Genomic DNA, 22,938 nt, shown 5'->3' on the forward strand with positions numbered 1-22,938 from the left:
CCCCATCGAGATCCGATCAGCCACCTCCGTCGACTCCTTCAAGAAGCAGCTGAAGACCCACCTCTTCATCCTTGCCAACTCCTAGCTGCCAAGGCGTCATAGTGTCCCAGCTGCCGCAGCGCCCTTACTACTCGCAACCAGCCCTGGCAGGGGGCTCCCCTAGGTGGCCGCTGGTCTCTGCCTGAGGTTTCTTCCTGACTATAGGGGGTCTTTTTTTCTCAGACTTCACTGAGCTTTTTTTCCCCCTTACAAAATATGAATCAAGCGAAAGGGAGTTTTTCCTCACCCTTGATGCCACCAGGGGCCGCACCTGAGCGCCCAATCTCTGTGTGACTATCTCTTGCTGTGTTCCATTATTCACCCTCTGTACTGTGTACCTTGTTTGAGTGCAGTGAAGTACCCTTTCCACCCTCCGCAATTCACGAGGCGAGTACATTCCGATTCCCGTTCTGTCTGATACACTTAACGGAAATGACGGTTGGTCGCGTGACATCCGAGTTTACCAACCGCCAATATGCAATTCAACACGGAAGGCACTGTTCCTTATGCTAACACTTTTTAAAGTTAACCCTGCCTCTAATACACATGGCGATTGTCTTTGGAATCAAAACTATGCTGTTATCACGGAGATTCAACCGTTTGACAGATCTGGCACTCAACTACGTCACAAACATGGCGGCCGTTGAGTGCGAAAAGTGTACAGTAACACCACACTTCGAAAAATGGCCGTTTTGGGGGCGTTATCCGGGTAATTTACAGTACACTTTACCGTCGCGATTAGAAATGGAACACCCTGCGTACCCAAACACAGTGCGGAAAGGGCGGTAAGTACGGGTAATGGAACACAGCATATGACTTATGATAGGCCCAGCCACTATGGACCTTACACATCTAAGAATCCTGGTCCTATCCTACGTTGACCTTATGACTCTACATTCTCTGTCTATCTCTTCTTCCTCTGCCTTCCTGCTTTTTCTGCCTCTCCTCTATACCTCTCCTTTTAAATCTATCTCTAACAATGTTTTTTTTCCATTTGTTAAGCACTTTGAGTTACATGCCTTGTATGACACAGTGCTATACAAATACAATTATTATTATTATTATTACCGGTAGACAAATAGTGACACAATAAGGTGACTGCCCATATTATTGGGAAATTAATAAAATTCTACAAGCGACTATAACATGAAAGAAGAGACACGTTTGCTCGTTTTATGTTGAAATGTGAATCTTAACGTAAAGACTAAATATGCTCAACAACGTAATAACAAACAAACAAACAAATAAAACAAACAGGTCACCCGCTTCACCTGACGTCTGGACGGATGGTTTAAAAGAATGTGGAATTTGTCGACCCTCCCTTGCTGTCACGTGACTCCCTTGGATAGAAGAAGCATGGCGGACATACATGCGGAGCTCCAAAACAAACTCCTGATTTTTTTCAGTTAGCTGTATTTTAAAATAATATCAAACGACCGTGACAGCATCCAAGTTCGCTGCATTGGACGCCCCGCTGTTTTGCAGCATGGACGAGGGGAATAAGTTGCAGTTCCCCTCGCTGCCTGCGACCAAGGAGGATCAATTGGTAGCTACCATGCTAACAAACATCTCACTAGCTAGCTACCTAGCCAGTCAACACACTAAGCTAGCAGGCTTCGTGTGTAAATGTCAAGGCATAGAAATAAATATATCCCGATATTAAATAATTGCACAGTGTTAAATAATTGCAGGGTTTCGTATGGGTTGTGCTACAAGATGCTTGTCTCGTTTAAATCTTAATCTGGTAGTACTGGTACTTTGCCAAGCCACGTTGTTTATCTTTTAGCCACTTCAGTTGGCTGGTGGAAAAGCTGCTACTCTCAGTATATTGTGTCTATGTTGCATGACATGCATGCCAAGAGCCGACTGACTGCAGAGTGGAATTTAAACACGATTGTGGCGTTCCCGTGCATAACATTACCGAAGGTGTCAAATAGCATTTTGTGGCACATGATACGGTTTCCGTGTTGTCATTTCTGGGTGCTTGCTAAGAGAGGGCAGTGTCTACATTTTGTCCGACGAGCTAAACCTGTTTTGCGTTTCGAAATGCTGCACTGTCACTGCAACTGACGACATGTTGTTATTTGTTGTTTACGCTTTTTTTCTTTTTAATTCGTCACAGGACTGGGCTTATCCAATGAGGAGAGAGATGCAGGTACTCGCCACTTTCCATTGAGCTTTTTAAAATGCAGTAGTCTTCTCTGCAAGTAGCCTATTAGGAGGAATATGTATTTATTGTAGGTCTATGAGCAATTCATTTACAGACAAAAGCTGCCCTCCAGTTTATGCAGTCTGTTATATATCTAATGGCAACCCCGAAGAACTTTAGGGACTCACCGTGCCACGTGTGTATTTTATAGAAATGACCTCACTCTCCATGTTTTTTCTCTCCCTTTTCTGTAGGAAATCCTCCCTGGCCTGTTTTTAGGCCCTTATTCTGCGGCCATGAAAAGTAAAGTAAGTATTAGTGAAGTGAAAGCCCACCAGGGAAACTCTCATTGTAACACAGCACTCCACTGCCCACAACTTTTAAAATTGCATTCATGCCATATCCGTGAAGGGGGCAGCCCCAAACGGCGCCCTAAGCAAGCTGTGTGGTGGGATGGTACCATGTTTGGGGTACCTCAGTCATGGAGGAGGATGGGGGAGAGCACTGGTTAATTACCCCACCCCCATATATGCTGTATGGCTATATGCATATATAAACCAACAGCTAACAAGATGCCATGCACATGTAACGGATGCCAACCAGCAGAGTTCGACAGTAAAACGTTAGTAACCCTCCCTTACGAAGCCTCATACACATGCAGTGGGACTCTTGAGTTATTGGCCTAGACCACGGATGTCAAACTCAGGCCCGGGGCCAAATCTGGCCCGCGAAGTCATTTCATTCAGCCTGCGAGATCATTTCATTTCCAATGTAAATTACAGTTGGCCCACATACACCAAAAATGTATACTGCCCTACAATTTCAGAACGCAGTAACTTAGCATACTGGTAAACTGAGAAATAAGGCTTTTTCATGGTGGAAATTTACGCACACAAGAATAAAACAACATTCTTATGACTTTTCACCTTAAGATGAAGTTTCTGCGTTTTGTTGTGGGATTACTGTCTACTCCTAAACAATAAGTGCAGTAACTGCACGTGACTTACTGCATTTTTGCCGTGTGTAACCTCTTAAAAAAGGCATTTTTGTAGTTTTTCTCTGAATCGGGACAAAGTTGGACCAACATTTTTTGACACAAGGCAAAGGAGGTATTTAAGCCCATTTCCGATCTAAACTCAATTTCAACCATTTTTGAGTTGCTGCATTCTGAAATTGTACGGCAGTATAGCATAACAAGACTTGAACATGAAATTAGGTGTGTCAAAGGAATATGAGTGGGCCCAAGGCAAGAAAACAGCTCACACCCATGCAACACAATATGTGCAAGCATGTTGAACACACAATATTTATTTTTTAAAAATTGACTAAAATTGAGTTTGGCACGTGACTTCGTACCAGATTTTGATTTCGACCCTCAGTCAATTTGAGTTTGACACCCTTTCCCCTGCCCTAGACCTTTAGCTCAGTGGTATCGTGCATTTGCCTCCCATGTCAAACCCCTTCGTATTAAAACATAAAATAGACTAATGCCCCTCAATGTCAACTGAGCACCCCCCTCTCTGCTGTATCCTTCTGTCAATGCCCCCCTAGGGCTCCCCAAGTCCCCCTGGGGGTCTGTAGAGCCCTTGTTGAGAAACACTTGACTAGAAGGTTGTGAGTTCAGGCCCGAGTGGTTGATTGCACCTTGGTTAGCGTGGTCAGTGTGTGATGGCATGACAATGTTTTTGAATTCTAATGTGATTTTTGCTGTGTTGTTTTTCAGCTTTCTGCACTTGAGAAGCATGGAATAACGCACATTGTATGTGTGAGACAAGACATAGAGGCCAATTTCATTAAGCCAAACTTCCCTCTCAAATTTAGGTATGATTGCACCGCATGACGCATACTTACCAGGCCTTACAGGAGTCGGGGCAATATCATGGTATAGAATAGAATTGAATAGAATCGAATGGGAATGCCTGTTATTGCCAGTGTTCACATGTACAATTTACAGTACCGGTACACACATTCACAATGACATTGAAAGCACTTTAAAGGTGGGGTTGCAGGTATGACATCACGTTGGGGGAACTGTCCCAGGATTCTAAGGTTCTACAATGGGTCTTTCTCAAATGCAAGGCCAGTGTCCTTCCAAGTGTATCAGCCTAATTAGGCACGCCCAGTGATTGGATACCCTTTATTAGTCATACCCAGTGATTGGATATTCTGTAGAGTTCACCAAAAAGTATCCAATCACTGGGCGTGACTAATTAGGCTGATACACTTGGAAGTGCACTGGCCTTTCATTTGAGAAAGACCCATAGACTCCTATGAGCCTGCGGAACCCCCAACGTGATGTCATAATAGTACATTTTCTTAGAATGGTTAACCTGCAACCCCACCTTTAAGCTTTAATAGAAAATATTCATGAAAAGATCAACTATAGCAATATGCAGCACAGTTTGAATGAACAGCATAGTTGCAATACCGACTGCAATACCACTATCCTACATAGTGCACCTTTAACTATCCGCCGAGCCTTTTCCACATTCATGTTTTATTTTATGTGATGAATCCAGACTGTTTTCATCTGATCGGTGCAGTGGCTTATTTTGCTGTTTGTCATTTCAGATACCTCGTTTTAGACATTGCCGACAGTCCTGTGGAAAACATTATTAGGTATTTCCCTATGGTAAGTTGGCTTCACCTCATTCATAGTTTACCGGACAGTGGTTGGGTCGCATTTCAATTTAACTTTTTTTTTTCTTTAGCCTTTTTCTGATTTTTTTTCTCTGCTTTCCCCCAGACTAAAGAATTTATTGATGGGTGTTTAGAAGGAGGAGGTAATGTCGAAGCAAATAGTAGTTTGGAAATGAGCAAGCAAAGTTTGTGTGCATTATTCTGAATGGGCTGCACTGTCTCTTGGTAATGGTCATACATTTTTGCTGTTTCTGTGTCTTAGGGAAGGTACTGATTCATGGGAACGCAGGGATCTCAAGAAGGTACCGTATGTACTGTAAGCTGTAGTTTAGGGTTGGGTGGGTAGTCTGCGTACATCCAAAAATACTTTTGCAGGTGCCAGACAAAAGTGTCAGACAGTTGAAGGAGGTTGGTCTGCAGACTGCCAGGGAGATCTTTTTTTTCTTTTTTTTTTCTTTTTTGCTTATTGGCAGTGTGCCGACCTACCTCCTTCAACTGTACAGTAAGCCGCCACCACCAACACCAGGGATGTCAAACTCCAGTCTGGTGGCCAAATCTGAGCGTGAGAATTTCAGATATACAAGAATTACCCAGGGGTTGGACAAAGACACTGAAACACCTGGGCCCTCATTTATCAAGCGTTTTTAGGCACAGATCTGTGTGTAAACTAAAGCATGCGTGCGATGCGATCATTCCTGAACTAAGTGGGGGATTTATGAACATGTATTTGAACGTAGAAATGTGCCTAAATCTACGAACAACTCAGACAATGCGTGCGAGTGGAAGAAACATGAAATTGCAAATATTGAGCGTGCCACATACAGTTTGCTTTGTATTGCAATGGAGTATGACAGAATGCTATTTGACGGTGTTTACATCAGTGTGAGTCTCCTTTGTTTCACTTATCTTGACACACTGTCTTCCTCCTGTCGAAACTACCTCCACTTCTGCCGCAGAAATGTTTCTATCTCTGCACTTCCCGCCAGCACTTCATGTGACGTGTCAATCTGCATTTGTCCAACCAAGGTGGTGCTTTCAAATTAGCGTGGCATTTGAATGTATTTTAATACCATATATGGTTACGTGGAGGTGTTTTTGGAGCTTGCATGCACAGTGATTTGGAAGGTGTGGGCTTTATCATGCAGAGGTGTGCATAGGAGCAGCCAACACTTGATGAATCCTGATGAATCAGGATTGATGAATCCTGATTTTTCTGTACTTGCGACCATTCTAGATTTTTCGTACCACACAATTTAGAAAGCATTATACGAACTGATGATAAATGAGGCCCCTGGTTTTAGACAGGTTTGGCTATAGACCCGCTCAGAGTTGACCTCATGAATGCGTGCACATCGTTGACTCAAACATACCAGAGATATTGTAAGGATATTAGAGACTCCACTCTTCTGGGTGGTACTGCACTCTAGGGGGAGTGCAGACTCCTTTCAGAAAGAATGGGCTGCGCCCTCTCGACTGCAGGCATGGGTAAAATGGGGAGTGGTGAGTCTGTATGTAATACTGGCTGACAGTGCAGACACTAAAGAGAGAAAAACTACCGTTCTGAAGCGTGTACGTTGATTAAAAAATAGAGAATCAGAAAAGTACACTTGTTATGCTATTTTGAGAGGGAAGAGGCTGTTCCAGAAGCATAGGAGATTTTTGTTGTTCCAAGACATTAAACTACTGACTGGACTGATGACATCGCCAGGAATGCCTGTGTCTTTGGTGCCCACTGCATATCTGAAGTTAGCGCGAGCATCCATTATCTTATTTCGGAAAAAATACCTGTTGAGTCTCTGTACAAGTGAACGGAGCATGGTCGATTTTGAGGCAGTGGTGCGCACGCAGCGAAATTACCTCATGCCTGTTTACAAACTCTAAAGGGGTCCATAGCAGCCTGGCCATGTATATTGAACCTGTGGACCTCCTGATGGACAGTTCTGGTGGAAACAGGAAAGTTGGGGTGCACATTTAATTCTGCCATGAGTTTGGCAGATGTGATTTTATATATATATTTTTTATTCAAGACTGGGTTTGCACCCAAACATCGCTTTCCCCCACATTTATCCATGAAACTTCCCACACTAAAATGACCGGTGTTTCAGTTTCATTGTCCACACATAGTATATACATACATACAAACGTGGTAACAAAAATGATGTGAACATGAAATTTGGTGTATTACAGGCATGAGTGGGCCCAGGTCAATGTAATTAATAACTCACCCTCATATACAACAGACTATGCTCAAGCACATTTTATTGCCATATAGGATGGGAATTATTGCTTGTGATACTTGACTCTAAATGAGTGCTTGCTTAAGAAATTCTTGCCCATTTTTTATTTAATAAAAAAATATTTCGGCCCACAACTTCACTGCAGACCTAAATTTTGGCCCACTTAGAATTTGAGTTTGGCACCCCTGACCCATATAATGGCAGAAGATATTCCTGTTGTGTCAAGCAAAGTGAATGCAGGTATGCACTAGGTACAGTATATGTGCTTAAGGTACCTAGATGACTGCACTTAAAGTCTGTACTGTCTGCATTTGCATTTTCTAATGTGTTGCATGTGCGTCTCTCGCTCTCTCGCTCTCTCTCTCTCTCTCGTTCTGTCTTTCTTTCGTTTCATTCTTTATTTCTTTGTCTCTCTCTAACTCCTTCCCTTTTCCAGTGCTGCCTTAGTTATTGCCTACCTGATGGAAACATTTGGTGTGAAATACAGGTGGGTTCCAGTATTGTATATTTGAAAGTGCTTAACGCGCATGATTGATATGTTGATGCATTGATATCAAAATACAGAAGGTTCACGGAAAAAAGTTTGAATGTTGAATTCACTAATGTGTGCTACTCTCTTTCTTTCTCCCTCTCTTTCTCTTTCTCTTTCTCTCTCTCTCTCTCTCTCTCTCTCTCTCTCTCTCTCTCTCTCTCTCTCTCTCTCTCTCTCTCTCTCTCTCTCTCTCTGCGCCAACCAGGGATGCTTTTAGCCACGTACAGGAAAGAAGGTTTTGCATTAATCCTAACATGGGCTTCGTACATCAGCTACAGGTATGGTATGACCCCTGTCGACAGGTACTCTGCATGGCCTCTAGTCTGATCAACTTCACACATTCACTCATCTCATTCACTTCCAAGTGCACTACAGTCATTTTGGCTTTGAATGACTGTATACATGGGTTCTGAATGTTTGTAAACACGATGTTATGAGGAGGGGCAAGACACTGGCAGCCAACCACGTGCGCTATTTTTTTGACCGACAGCGGTTTGCAACAATCAGAGGTTGAGTTGTGCGCAGATAGTTTCGCGCAGTCAGGTTATAAACAAATTTTAGAACCCATGTATAGACAATCAAATGTGAATGGATAGATCAGATGGTTGCAGGTTCGTGTCCCATCCTTCAATCCCTACCTCACTCCATCACAGAGGTGCCCTTGAGCAAGGTACCGAAACCCACATTGCCCCAGGAACTGTAAACAATATCCTGAAAAATAATACATGTAAGTCACTTTGGATTAAACAGTCAACTAAATGTAATTTTTCATCATTAATTCGTTTTTGTGGCTCTAGAGATAGGGCACTGGGCTGCTATGCTGCCGACCTGGGTTCGATTCCGGTGTCCTGTCTATATGAGCCACCCGTCGAGATGTGATCCTTTTCGCTACTAAGCATGCGCACGCATGGGCACACCCTCGCGAGGTTTTCGCGGGTGATTGCCCATCGAATTGTGCGACCGCAGCAGTAGACTACTGGTCCGGAAATTGCATACTCTCGTTAAGTAGCCGAAGGCTGGTTTGGTACAATAATAAGAAATGCACTGGTGGGGATGTTTTGAAAATATGATTCCGGTCAGTAGAATTGGTGTTGCCCATAAATTGACAGACATCTGCCAAAACAAAGCCACAATACGCTATCTGCTATCTGGGAATCTCTAAAACGCGCTTGTTTATCCCCATAGCACATCATTTCATATGGCAATGTTGCCTTGCGAGACAGGCCCACGTCGCAGTGAAACCAAATCAACAGCAAATGGCTGCATTAAACAACCCGTAGCCAGGCCCTGATCCTAAACACTTTCTCCGGTCCTGATTTTTTGTGCAAACTTAGCTCAGTCTCTTTCATATGGCACGTTTCTTAACTTGCTCAAACGAGAGGCTCATGTTTTTTTTTTTAAGTGGTCAACAGCCGCACGTTCTTATTAAACTCCGCATGAACGATTGCACACCCCTCTCCGTGAAATAAATAAAGTAATGGTTATTAAAACAGTCCTACGTGGACAATGGCCGATTGAAACGTCTTCCACGGAAAATCAAGGTCGCTCATTTAGATGAGGCAGCACAAATCGATAGAACACCACTATTGAGTAAGGCTACCGGTCGCTCATCTTGATGAGGCAACATATCTCGACAGAACACCGGCCCAGATCATTTGCTGATCCTTCCCCCCACCCCCACCCCAATTTTTTTTTTTCCTGTGTCTCAACTGTCCTGTCACGGAAAGACCAAAAAAATATATATTTAAAAAATTAATTTGTTTTTGTTCTTGTTTGACCTCTGCAGGAATACGAAGCGATTTACCTAGCCAAGCTAACCATTAAAATGATGTCACCGATGCAGCTGGGACGACCGTTCTCCATCCAGGCCGGAATGCCAGGTGAGGATGGTGGACGACTTCTGCCAATTTCGACATGCAGTTGAAATGCTCACACTGCCCTGCACTTGTCAGTACCTGAGATTTTTTTCAAGACTTTTCCAAGATCCTGGTAATTGTAATAGGGGCAGAGTTGTTTACATTTCAAAAAACACCTTGATTTATTCCCAAATATCATCCAAAAGGTTAAGCAACATCAGTAGGCAATTACAGGGGTTAGACAAAATAATGGAAACACCTGTCATTTTAGTGTGGGAAGTTTCATGGCTCAAGTGGAGCAGCTTGTCTGCCAATCTTCATCAATTGAACACTGCACCAGTAAGGTGAAGTGTGAGGGTTCTATTGGCAGGGTTAGAGCACAGTTTTGCTCAAAAGTTTGCAATGCACATAAGTGACACAACATTATGGGAGACATATCAGAGTTCAAAAAGAAGAAATTGTTGGTCCGCGTGAAACTATTGCATCCTTGACCGAGACAGCAAGTCTTCATGATTTATGAAGAGCCACGGTATCCAAGGTAATGTCTGCATAGCACCAAGAAGGATGAATCACATCCAACAGGATTAACTGTGGATGCAAGAGGAAGCTGTCTCAATTCTCTGAAGTGGATGTTTGGGTATCCCGGACTGTATCCAAAAAACACACTTTTCCCGCCAGAAGGGTCCATCGAGAGCCCCACAGGGTCAATACACACGGCTGGTCTCCCAAACATCCCTTTCAGACAGGTTCCTCTTGCATCCACAGTTAATCCTGTTGGATGTGGTTCATCCTTCTTGGTGCTATGCAGACATTACCTTGTATACCGTGGCTCTTGCTACATCACAAAGACTTGCTGTCTCAAAGGTGCAACAGTTACATGCGCACCAAGAATTTCTCCTTTTTTAACTCTCACCCATAATGTTATGTACATTGCAAAAAACTGTGCTCTAACCCTGCCAATTGAACCTTCACCCTTCACGTTACTGGTGCAATGTTTAATTGATGAAGATCAAGTCAAGTCAAGTTTATTGTCAATTTCTTTACATGCACTGGTCGTACAAAGAATTTGAAATTGCGTTTCTTGCTCTCCCATGCAGACATAGACTAATCTAGGTAAGGACATAGACAGTATAGACATAGACAGTACTCATACATGGACATAGACAGTATGGACGTAGACATTGCTCATACAGACATTTAAAGATTGGCAGACAAGCTGGTCCACTTGAGCCATGAAACTTAACACACTAAAATGACAGGTGTTTCCATTATTTTGTGTAACCCCTGTAGCAAACAGCGATACCTTTTGGGATAATATTTGGAGTAGGCCTATGTTAAGAAGGTTTTTAATGTAAACTAAGTCTGCCCCCACTAGACTAGCTCAGATCTTGAAAAGGGCTGAGCCGAAAAATGCAGCATCACCGGGCACTGACAAGTCAAGGGTAACGTGAGCAATACAACGGCATATTGAATTTGGCAGAAATGCTCCTTTAAGAGTGGTCACTTGCAGTTTCACAACTGTTATATATAATGTATGTGCTTACCTGCTTACCTGTTAGGTGGGTTAAAGGATGTAATGTGTGATCGTAAAAGGCAAATGAGTATAAAACACTGCACACTGATTACTGATTGCTGTTTATTAGTAGCAAACTAATAAAAGGTCAACTGTAATTAATTTCTGTGTGGTATGTGCTTATTTGCCTGCCTCTCACACACACAATTTTATGCATTTTATGTTTTGTGCTTATGCACTGGAACAGTTGTGGACTTTGGGAATGATTATCACTTATTTATTACCTCAGCCAAGGAGGTTACGTGATCGCCCGGCTTGGTGTGTACGTTCCTTTGTTTGTATGTTTGGAATGTGTGAGTGTTTCTGTCCACCAGAGAGCAGAGGTGCACGCTCTCTCTGAGCACAATTCTAGTTTATGTCTTTATTTATTGTTTGTTTCTTTGTTCTGTCTGACAGGAAGTTTAAAGAGAACACTGGAGGAAGATGAAGACTTCGGCAGTATGCAAGTCACCGCTGCACATAACGGATAAGCTTTAACGAGACGAGGGTGCATTCTTCTTTTTGTTACATTTTTATTATGATTAAAAATGTAAATATTTGAACTTTTGTAAGGGGAAGGGACGGGCTCGGGGAAGAGACTGCTTCTGGCGCCTTAAAGACACATGAAGCCGGGAGGGTGGGCTAAAACTTTAATATATTTTTGTTTCGTTTTTTGCTTTTTTTCTCGTTTTCTCTCTCCCTGTGGCTGTACATGCACTGAGTTTTTTTGCAGGTTTTTTTGTTCTTTTTTAGTATTTAAGGCATATTGCATTTGCAGCGGGACAGTATTGCAATAATGCACTTTTGATACTTGAATTCTTGTTGTTTAGCTGGTCTGCGTGGAAAGCAGGCTGAGAAAAGGGAAACTGAGGAAGGTAACTTGCTGTCCGAGTGTGGACAGACTGAAGGGGTTGGGAGGTGGGTAGAAATGGTCTGCACTGCAAATGTATGAAAATCTTGCGATAGCAAGCTTATTTTTCTAGTTTCAAGTAAATACATCTAGTAAATCTTAATTTATGTTTAAAAATCACCTAATAACTAGTACTTTTGAACTAGAATTTAGAACTAGAAACTATTTAGACTTGTTTTAAGACATTTGTCTGTGCGGCAAAATATTTTTACTTCTAGTTTTAATTCTAGTTCAAAAGTGCTGGTTATTAGGTGATTTTTTAAAAACTTAAATTAAGATTGATTTAGATGTTTTTACTTGAAACTAGAAAAACAAGCTTGCTGAGATTTCATTTTTGCAGTGTGTGAGGGCTTTTGGGGGGAGGGGGGGGTGCTGACATGGCTTTTTTGGAGGCGTTTCGTTGTGCGTAGACGCTCAGCTGGAGAGGAATTGCGCTTCCCAGAATTTAACCCACTGCTCAATTAAAAAAATACAAATGGCTAACTCGTCTGCTTTTTCTTTCATTTCATTCCACGGTTCTATACGTTTTGTAAGCAGCTTTCACAATTTTTGTAATGTAATTAATTTGGTGCCTACCTCCATAGCTGGTTTTACCAAAAGGCAGACTATGCAATTGGCGACCACATTATGCCCTCTGTAGGGGCTCCCAGCAGTCAGCCCTGCCATAGTAAATATTAGCAAAAATGGCTCAAGAGAGCCCTACACGTCTTTATCTCGCCTATGGTCCCCAGATGGGTAGAACCACTGCTGCCCATCTCCTATTTTGGTGAGCGCATTCAGTCACAAAATGTGTGGTCCAAATAATGAAGCATATTCGCACGCAAATATCCCTGCATCACAAGCATAGTCAAAACATTTTGAGGTACAGCATGTGGGATTCAGGAGAAAGGTAGTGGATCGGAAAATAGTCTTGATCCGTCCATTAGATCCCTAGATGCAACCCCTGGCAAAAAATATGGAATCGCCTTGGAGGCGAGTCTTGGAGGATGTTCATTCAGTCGTTTGAATTTTGCAGAAAATCAGTGGATCATTGGCATGAAGAAACCAAACTGAGGTCATTTCAGAAGGCAACTTCTGGCTTTATGAAACACTAAAAGAAACCAAGAAAAACTATTTTAGCATTATTTGGAAAAATATGAGAAATACTTTTTGCCAGGGTTTGTAATAGGAAGATATTAGATCCCAATTACTATTTTTCTGATCTCGGGCCCCATGAACCGTCTAGAAGGGTCAGAAACTTGGGCTAATGGTCCTTTGACCAGCTTCCAGATGGTGCAGCACATAATGTTCATGGACATCATTGGCAGTACAGTCTTTTCCAGACCATGAGTGGAATACAACTAGTGCCTCCCATTAGATAGTGACATTTGAATTATCCTTTTTTGAGATATTGAATAAAGCTTTCCTTTGTGACAAGACCACGAGCAACAAAAATGGCCAGGAGCAGAGTTTGAGCTCTATATTAATGCTTGTGTTTCTACTGCCAATTTCCTACACATTCACTACCTCCACTATAACAATGATGGTGCGCCGGCCGAGTCAACGCTTGCTGTATTGAGCACACGTTTTGAAAGCAAAAAATACCACAAAGTTGATCTATATCCACTGGAGACCAGTAGATCAGCTACTTCTGTAGTCACCTCTGTGTTAGAGGGAAAATGTGGTGGGGGGTTTCACTTCTGAACTTGGGATAATAAATACCCCTGTTCAATGTGCACGAGGAGAGGCACACCTGTAGGAACGGTAGACACAAACAATACTTAGGGAAAACTGACCTTTGATGCTTAGGATGAACCTTCCTCCCCCACTCCCTGTAGCCCCATAATGCACGCTGTTCCACCAGTAGAGTGTGTGTAATACTGTAGTCATTCAAAAGTTAACTAGCATACCTGTTGTTGTAGTACTACACTACTATGAGCGTCAGGTTTATAAAGGTATGTTTTAACAGGTTAAGCCTCATGGTGTGTCTATTTCAGGTTCTCTCTCTGTCTTGCCTGAGTCTGACCCCCTCCACTCTTGACATGCGAAACAGGTGGTGGCACACAGTACAGTCAGTGCCTGGGGCAACACAGCCTCAGCTTTGGATCTCATGAAGACACGTTTCCCACGTAACAGAACCACAGTGAAGATGCTTATCTTGACCTCAAACACACAGGGTCATGGACTGAGAGACTTTCCAAGGCAGGCATGGACTGCATTCCAATATGCAGACTTCCGTCCTTCACTTGTTTGTGCCTTTGCATTTTGCTGACGCCCTGCCTCCGTAGAGAAAATGAATACCATTTCCCCGCGGTCAGCCTAACCAAATCAACTTTTTGGGGACTGTTCTTCATTCACCATCCCCATTGCAAATGAGAAAATGACATTAGAATTGTACTTTTGCAATTAATTTGCTTATTGAATTAATTTTCTGTCTTCGGTAAAGTCATGAGGTCACAAGTGACTGAGCAAGGGAAGATGGAAGTCCACATATTGGAATGCACCCATGGGCACCTTTCATGATGAGGAGGGCCACATTTTTCATTGCCACCATCGGTGGGCCTGGGCCATATGACCACAGATCTGACTGCAACTCGCAGAGTTTGAGGTGCAGTTGGTTGCTCACTGACTGTTGATATTGTTTGGAAGGAATAGTAATTCTCCATTGGCCAACGATACAATTACAACGGATTGATTTAGTAGTGTTTTTAACAAATATGGTCATTAATATTTCGAATCGCTTTTTCTACGGGCCACACTGAGTGAGGAAGTGGGTCTCATGTGGCCCCCGGGCCTCCAGTTGCCCATCCCATGTTATGGCCATACATAACATCAAAATGCTATAGCCTATGCATAATCAGAACCTGGAACGTTACCGATACACTGTACCGATGCACTGTACAAAGCTTGCTTATGCACAAAAAAGGCTACATAAGTAACATAAAAAAGAAAAAGAACTCTGATGTACGAAGACTGAAACATGAAAAAGTGATCTTATATACCATGTGAATTGGCATGTATTAGCTGTATATGCACAGACTGATACATTTTAAATGCGCAAAGATTCAGTCAGAAATTTACGATAGTCTTAGTACATGAGGTCCCTGGACTGTAAAGATATACATAACTATTAAGATATTTTATCAAAAACACAAGGGGTCACTGTGAAAGATTCAGTGAAATTCATGGAAAGTAACTCAATGATCATGTGGACCAAAGAGATCAGTTTTAATTGTATTCCATTTGAACAAAAATGAGATAGTGCAAGGTTAAATAAATAGGTTTTTAATAACAGTTGGACATTTTGAGAACACCTAGTATACAGTATGAAAATAGTCCTTCATGTGTTCTTTCTGTTTGGTGTTTTTAACACCAGTTTAATTTTCAGCTTATCCAGTAGATGAATCTGATACAATAACTGTCAGATACCTTCACCACCATAATAAATTACTGTTGCGTTACAGCAAAGAAATAGAAGACTTAAATCTAAAAGTAAACTAAACAATTACACCGCTCCAATAATTCATTCTATAATGTTTAACCCAAAGTTCAGTAAGAAATACATGTGTACATCAAGACCAGTGAGCTTTTATCTGTTACAACACCTAATCCCAGAACAAAATACAAAAAAAGTATTTTAAGTGTTTTCAAAAAAGTATATATTAACAAGATTTGTTTAAATTGCATCTTTGGATAGTATGACTAAACGTTACAAAATGTTCCATCACATAAATTACATTCGAGATGATGTACAGCTGAGTCATTTTTGTTGTTGTTCTTTTTGTCCTCGTTCAAGTACCAACGTTTTGATTGCCTGTTCCAAAAGAGGCTTTGTATATCTTTCTGCATGAGAGAACACTAACATGCATGTACTTTAGTAGACTGATGCTACCTTAAACGTCTATTATTATTTTTTACTTATTTTGAAACCCAACTTAATTCTGTTCCACAAAAATGTTAAGACAATCTTCCGCATGGTCAGCACATGCAAGTCAATGAGAGGTTCCTATAGTGTAGTGTAGTGCAGTGCAGTGCACAAATTGAGGGGTGACTGGCAAACCATTGGGACTCGGGCCCTGGATGAGGAAGAGGAAGAGAAAGAGGACGGGAGAGAGTGCATTGCCAAGGTAGGCTCGTCACCAGGTAGGCTAGTCACCAAGGTAAGCCAATCCTTGTAAGGCTAGTTGCCAAGGTAGGCTCGTCACCAAGGTGTTACTACTGTCTAAAAGATGGGGTGTTTGGGCTTTCAAGGCACACATTCACACACACACACACATTCACACACACACACACACACACACACACACACACACACACACACACACACACACACACACACACACACACACACGTTTTTCCTAAGGGACACAGTGTGATGCCGCGTGCCAAAAGCACACACACACACACCGAAGGCCAGCCGACAGATCTTCACAGTGATGACTCGACTTCAGGGTTCACTCAAAAAAGCGGCACTGCATATAAGATTCGTCCGACGCCGTGTAGCCAAACTTCTTGTAAAACTCCACATTGTGGGGCGAGCACTCCAGTGTGATCTTGTAGCATTGCAGTTTCTTACTGAGCAGAGTGAGGGTGGACACTAACCTGAGGACATAAACAAGACAAACAGACAAGTTTAAAACCATAACATAACATTACATTTAGCTGACGCTTTTTTATCCTAAGCGAGTTACAGATCCTACAGGGTATTGGTTACAGTCCCGGAGCAATGTGGGGTTATTAAGTGCCTTGCTCAAGGGCACTTCAGCCATAGGGAGAGGTAAGGGCGGGATTCAAACCTGCAACCCTGTGATCTACAGGGAGAGAGCACTGGTTAATTACTCCCCCCACCAAACTGGCGGGTCGAACGGGCAACCTTTGGGCTTCGTTTACTATACGAATATTCCTCTCATGTAACTGCACCCACTGACTCCAATGAGCTATCGAAGTTGTAATGAAGTGACCTGATACTCACAGTTTACCCAGCTGTTTCCCTCGACATGTGCTGCTGACCACCACCTCCTCCACACGTCCTCTCTGGAAACACACACACACACACACACACAAGATGAGTCACTGCATGGAGACTAAAGGGAGCATGTGGATGGATGAATAGATAACATCTGTAAGTCACATTAGCGTCAGCTAAGTGTAATGCAATGAAAAGTAATAAATGAATGAATGAATGTAATAAAAGAATGAATAGATGATGATGAGGCTGATGGGTACCTTTGCACAGCTGTGGATGAATTTGTGCTCCAAGATGAGCGTTGCCGTGGCGACTATCTGTCCGAGCTGCGTGTCCTCCACCACGATGATGTAATAGTCCCCGGTCCTCTTCATGTGCTCGAAGTTCTCTACCATTGGACAAAGCACCGCTGCATTAGCCACAACACTGTTCAACAGGACTCGGTGGCTGTCATTACAATGTGTTCACATAAACGTACAATGTACTGTATACAGTGTGTTCAGATCACATACTATAGCATCACATTCTCAAAGTTCACAGGAATTGGGCAAAGCACACACAGCATTGTATTCAGTGGTACTAGTTTCAAATGTAACGGGTACAGTATGTTTCTATCACACAAAACATACAGAAAAGACATTCTATTCCATTCACAACATGTACCTCAGAGGAAAATAAGATTAATCAGATACTCAACGTACTCATAAACTGCTCCGGAGTCACATCGCCTGCTACCGTCAGCTGAGACAGTACTTTGTAGTATCCTAAAGCAGGAAAAGAAGGAAATAGACAAATACACCAGTGATACATTCACTCGTTAGTTAGACAGACCACTGAAAATGTTCAAATGGAACTACACATCACAACAATGAACTTCCCACAGACAAGTTCACAATATGCTCAGTACCAATCAGGTATAAGACAATTCTATACTTTAGCAGGGCCCTAATAATATTACTAGTTAAGTACTGTATTTTTATACAGTATGTTTTTCACCTGCCCACTGACTGCAGATGGAAACCAGCGTCTACACTATAATCTGGCGCAGGTCACCGTTTCACTTTTATAATGTACTTTGATTACTCTGATGTTCAGTAAAGCCGAAGAGAAGACGTGAGTTTTGTGGCCGGTCGTTTTATTTATGAAATAAGTGTCTACTCAGTGAATCATATAGCCATCCTCCACTCTGGTTGTAAGTATAACTAATCAATACTTCAATTAACTTTAACTAAAAGAAATAAACTAAACTCCTACTAGTATTCTTACCTCTGTTGAAGTCAGCGGTGCAGAGGGGTCTGAGCAGCAGGCCTTCCCCAGGCTGGGAGGGGGAGATGGGGGGAGAGAAGCCCACCTTGCAGCTCTCCCAGTCCAGCTCCGTCAGCAGCGACGGCTCAAACAGCGGCGTATCGTCCAACAGCATTATAGCAGCCTCAGGGGACGGGATGGGACGGGGAGCAGGCAAAAGGCGCACAAAACACACCCCCTGCACACAATACAGTACCACACACAATGGAGAAGTTAGTCCGGACAGGTAGATGGTGGCATGTTTGCAGAGTGGAACAGCTCAGCACTGCTACAATGACCCAGCCGTGGCTCAATTGGCTAACTACTACACCCGTAACCCAGGTTCGATTCCGGCCTGGGTCCTTTGCCAGATCTCCACTTGCTTCCTGTCCCTCTCAACTTTCCTGTCACAAAAAAGGCAGAAAAAGCACTGCTACAATTACAGTAAAAAAAAAAAACGTCTGACTGTAATTACATTCTCCATCAGCAGTGTATCGTTCAGCAGCATTGCCACGGCCTCAGGGGATGGCCTGTAGGGGCAGGCAATAGACACACAATACAAAACCCCTGCACAGAGTAGGTTAGGTTTATTGGTCTACACCCAGGAGACAGGGAGATTGAAGCACCATAAAAAGACAACATCCAACAAACAAAACAGATTAAAGTAATGTTCAGTGTGTTGCCAGTGAGACATAAAAAAAATAAAAGGATACATGTAAGGTACCGGCTCAGAAACATTGGATGTATTCTTTACAGTGAGTGAACAGTATCACTCAAATAGAAATCTTAGTCTGGAGGACAGGTACGGTAGGTAGCACTTTTCCAAAGTGGAACAGCTCAGCACTGCTACAATCGAACCATTTGACCGTAATAACATTCTCTAAAAGTGATTCCTTCAGAAATAGCTGCTCCTGCAAAGAAAATAAGATGAACTTTTCAAGGTGTGCAGGCCATCTTTTCTATCCCTGTTCCAGAATGGTAGGCGATGATCAGCGGTGTAGTCTACTTTTTTGAAGTGGGTATACTGTATATTTGAGCATTTTTTGAAGTGGGTATACTGTATATATTTGTGCTATTCAAAACAATGGAGCAATCAATTTTAAGTGGGTATACTGAAATCCCTGAAATTTAGAAGTGGGTATACTCCGTATACCCGCGTTCTACGTAGACTACACCACTGGCGATGATGACACCGTCCTAAGGGAATGACACAGCCCTACAAATGAACAAAAGGTCTTCCCTCAATATTACCATACTATCTAGTCAAACCTGTTGTACAATATAGTGATGCCTTTGTCTTCTTTCAGTACAGTAAGAGGCATGAAAGTTTTAGCGTCAGAAGAGAAATGTAGCTCGAACCCTGCAGAGAGATAAATGTATTGCCCCTGTGGATTTTGATAAAGCAAATATTTTCCCCAGTAGGCTGTTAATAATTGCTGGAATGTTCCATGGGGCGACTTCACAGACACAAGAAATTATTGCCACCCTAAAACAATAATAAAATGCGCATCTTATCAAGACAGAAGACTGGAGGTAATTGGTCTTCTAGCACTCCTTCCAGCTACCCTCTACGCTACTTTTTACACTACACCTTTCCTGCCAACCAGGATGTGGAATCTGACACCTGTCTACCTCACAAAGGAGCCTTCATTCAGCAGTTCTGCTGTTATATAACAATAATAACATAATATAATTTAGTCTAGTGAAATGCTGTTGATATGTTAAATAACAGACACCACGAAATAGGCAACTTAATCGTCCCAGGCCTAATGCAATATCATTTATTGCATTTCGTAAAGTTTCACTTCAACAGAGCGACGTGGCCACTAGGCGCTACCGAATCTGTCAATTTGGTAGCAACCTCTTGGAGTTTGTAAACACGTCCGTCGTTTTCATAGGATGGAATTCAGATGGTGTCGAAATGTACCATCGCTTCAAACCATTGACCTCAACTCATCAGCACTACTCAGTATTTTGATACCTTTGATGATATCCACAGCGGCAACTTGCATGATAACTTTTCTGTTTGGTGCTGTTGAGAAACTGTACTTGGAATTCCAAAATTAAGACCTATGATATCGTATTAGACAAGCCCAGCGTAGCTTAAGTGATCAAGTGAGTTCAGATTCGTTAGATATAGCAATTAGTTATTACATAGTAACGTTGTACAACAAGGAAAGCAGTGTTAGCCAGCTAACTTTGACAGTTTGCTAATGGCAGTAACAATAAGATTTGCCATTTTCACAAAACAACGACAAATATTTCACTTACTCACTGAATCGCGAAGGTCCTAAGCGTTGGCCAAGGCTTTTTAAAATGAATGAATCTTCTCAGTGCCCCAAACAGACTTGAATTTCAACATGACACATTTCCTCCTCCTCCTCCTCCTACTGAGGCATGGTAATGACGTGGCTCACATGCCAGAAGGGACCAGGGCGCGGTTCAATGACGTCAAACCTCACAGTAATTGAATGCAAGTGTTTGGCTTTGGTACAAAGCGTGATTGGAAACAGGGCCTACATTTTAAGACATTCATTGAAAGATAACTGAATTTTGGTGTTGCAGCTGTAGCGTTTGCATGCATAATTGATCATTATTTGCAATAGGCTAGTAAGTAGGCCTAGGTTATAATAGACATATAGGCTATAACCTAACAGCAGCAGTAAATAACAACAAATATAGGCCTAACAATAATAACAATAATAATAATAATCATTGTGCTGTCTTGTCAATAGTTGGGTGTAGTGTTCCCCCTGGTGTTAATATCGGGTACTGCATCTAAAGGATCAGATTTCCTGTTGCTACGCGATACACTTCCTTTCTGACCAACCTAACGAAAGCCGTTGCCATGTCCTTCACCTGATAGTTCAATCATTTAAATCCTAGGAATGGAACTAACAGTAAGTTACCAAATCTATCTAAAAGTTGTTTAAAGTCACTGTTATGTGAACCGTAGTGATAAAAACGCTAAATTCATCTTCTACTGAGATCGCTATTAAAAGTGTGAAATATGCTAATTAGGATCGTTAGCATGCCTCTTAGCTAAATTCTATAGTCATTCAATCTTTGTATTGCTTCGTTTGTGTTCAGTCGTGCCTTGTATTTTTCATGTAAACTTTCCTAGTCACTATATGTTGATATACTTTACTGTTAACTTGCCTGTGTTTTGTCCTTGATAAGAAATATGTTAAATGGTAAAATTCGCCTGTCTGCTTCAACTTTTAAAGTACAGTGCTGCCTACTTACCTGACCTAAAGCTAAAACCTATCCTAGAAAATACTTACCTTGGTTAGTACCTGTGAAGGGAAAACATATTGTATCCACCTGAGCATTTTTATTATTTTTATTCCCTAATGTATCCTCTGTATTTCATTCTGTTTCAGTTTTAGAAATTTGTATGATTCAACATGTCTTCACTAAAGCATTCAAACTGGAGTCACGCCTTGAGTCTTACTTTGTTCGCTATCTGTCAAAACAACACCCCAGACGTGTTGCCAGGACAGAATAGTAAAATGTTAACCACTCAGCTGGGATAAGAATGACGGTGAACAGCACGCAGAAGCATCCAAGATGGGCCAGGCCGGTACAGAGGAGCGCCAGTCTCAGTTCAGGACAACATCCCGAACTTCGGCGTCACACAAATCCTCCAGATCGTCAACCTGGACATCTGCCAGCATCGCTGCAACGAGAGCCAGAGCTAAGGCTGAAGCAGCAAAAGCTAAGCTATCCTTTGCAGAGAAAGAGGCAGCAATAATGCGAGGAATTGCTGAAATAGATGCTCGTCTTCATGTGTTACAGCAAGAGAAAGCAGCAGCTGCAGCATCAACTGAGGCAGCCATCTACAGAGTGTGTGGCAGCAGCAAGCATACCTCAGCAATGCATCCAAGTCCAGTGGCGTGGTCATCCTTTAGGCACACTGGACACTCACCTGGGAAAGACCAGAGCGGGGAGCAAGGAAGAGAGCAAAGCGGGGAGATTGGTGTTGAAGCACTGCCTGTTGTCACTTCCAAGTCTACAGAGATAGGTGGCGACAGCGAAAGGGCACACAAGCGATGCAGCGCGTCTTCTTGGAGCAGCAGCTCCAGTTCCTGCAACAGCCCTGGCTCCTCCTCCTGTGCCACAGTGTCACCAGCCAGCTCCTGCGCCACGGTGTCACCAGCCAGCCCCTCCTCCTTAGTCACGGTGTCATCTGCCAGCTCCCGCGCCAGAGTGTCATCAGTCAGCCCCTCCTCCTACGCCACGGTGTCACCAGCCAGCTCCTACGCCACGGTGTCATCAGCCAGCCCCTCCTCCTTCGTCACGGTGTCACCTGCCAGCTCCTGTGCTACGGTGTCATCAGCCAGCCCCTCCTCCTGCACGACGGTGTCACCTGCCAGCTCCTGTGCTACGGTGTCGTCAGCCAGCCCCTCCTCCTGCATGACGTTGTCACCTGCCAGCTCCTGGGCTACGGTGTCATCAGCCAGCCCCTCCTCCTGCACGACGTTGTCACCTGCCAGCTCCTGGGCTACGGTGTCATCAGCCAGCCCCTCCTTCTGCACGACGGTGTCACCTGCCAGCTCCTGTGCTACGGTGTCATCAGCCAGCCCCTCCTCCTGCACGACGGTGTCACCTGCCAGCTCCTGTGCTACGGTGTCGTCAGCAGCCCTCCTCCTGCATGACGGTGTCACCTGCCAGCTCCTGTGCTACGGTGTCATCAGCCAGCCCCTCCTCCTGCACGACGGTGTCACCTGCCAGCTCCTGTGCTACGGTGTCGTCAGCCAGCCCCTCCTCCTGCATGACGGTGTCACCTGCCAG

The 22,938-nt window shown here is 43.1% G+C and overlaps 2 protein-coding genes across 3 annotated transcripts; one reads left to right on the top strand and one right to left on the bottom strand.

Moving 5' to 3' along the window:
- The first annotated feature begins 1,369 nt into the window (after positions 1-1,369).
- On the top strand, positions 1,370-12,398 carry styx (serine/threonine/tyrosine interacting protein). The gene is made up of 11 exons (XM_063184638.1): positions 1,370-1,585; positions 2,162-2,194; positions 2,443-2,496; positions 3,912-4,009; positions 4,760-4,820; positions 4,935-4,971; positions 5,091-5,130; positions 7,502-7,552; positions 7,803-7,875; positions 9,384-9,477; positions 11,423-12,398. Exons 1-11 carry the CDS (start codon positions 1,526-1,528, stop codon positions 11,494-11,496), a joined length of 675 nt encoding a protein of 224 aa, XP_063040708.1. The 5' UTR covers positions 1,370-1,525; the 3' UTR covers positions 11,497-12,398.
- Positions 12,399-15,163: 2,765 nt separating this feature from the next.
- gnpnat1 (glucosamine-phosphate N-acetyltransferase 1) lies at positions 15,164-20,533 on the bottom strand. Of its 2 annotated transcripts, none has more exons than XM_063184640.1 (6): positions 20,420-20,533; positions 18,127-18,343; positions 17,562-17,624; positions 17,121-17,248; positions 16,867-16,928; positions 15,164-16,496 (listed from the first exon to the last, which is right to left on the bottom strand). In XM_063184640.1, the coding sequence occupies exons 2-6, from the start codon at positions 18,278-18,280 to the stop codon at positions 16,349-16,351; spliced, it is 555 nt and encodes a 184-aa protein (XP_063040710.1). In that variant the 5' UTR covers positions 18,281-18,343; positions 20,420-20,533; the 3' UTR covers positions 15,164-16,348. The 2 variants fall into 2 exon arrangements, with proteins under 2 accessions (XP_063040710.1, XP_063040709.1); XM_063184639.1 differs by having other exon boundaries at positions 20,416-20,533.
- Positions 20,534-22,938: the final 2,405 nt, after the last annotated feature.

This window comes from Engraulis encrasicolus, chromosome 19 (assembly GCF_034702125.1).
Source record: "Engraulis encrasicolus isolate BLACKSEA-1 chromosome 19, IST_EnEncr_1.0, whole genome shotgun sequence".
NCBI classification, from domain to species: domain Eukaryota; kingdom Metazoa; phylum Chordata; class Actinopteri; order Clupeiformes; family Engraulidae; genus Engraulis; species Engraulis encrasicolus.

Coding starts and splice junctions, on each gene's coding strand:
- styx (XM_063184638.1), top strand. CDS start 1,526: ATGGACGAGGGGAATAAGTTGCAGTTCCCCTCGCTGCCTGCGACCAAG. Junction 4,010..4,759: donor AACTTCCCTCTCAAATTTAG/GTATGATTGCAC, acceptor TTGTCATTTCAG/ATACCTCGTTTTAGACATTG. Junction 5,131..7,501: donor AACGCAGGGATCTCAAGAAG/GTACCGTATGTA, acceptor TCCCTTTTCCAG/TGCTGCCTTAGTTATTGCCT.
- gnpnat1 (XM_063184640.1), bottom strand. CDS start 18,280: ATGCTGTTGGACGATACGCCGCTGTTTGAGCCGTCGCTGCTGACGGAG. Junction 17,625..18,126: donor CACCGCTGACTTCAACAGAG/GTAAGAATACTA, acceptor TTCCTGCTTTAG/GATACTACAAAGTACTGTCT. Junction 16,497..16,866: donor GGGAAACAGCTGGGTAAACT/GTGAGTATCAGG, acceptor TTATGTCCTCAG/GTTAGTGTCCACCCTCACTC.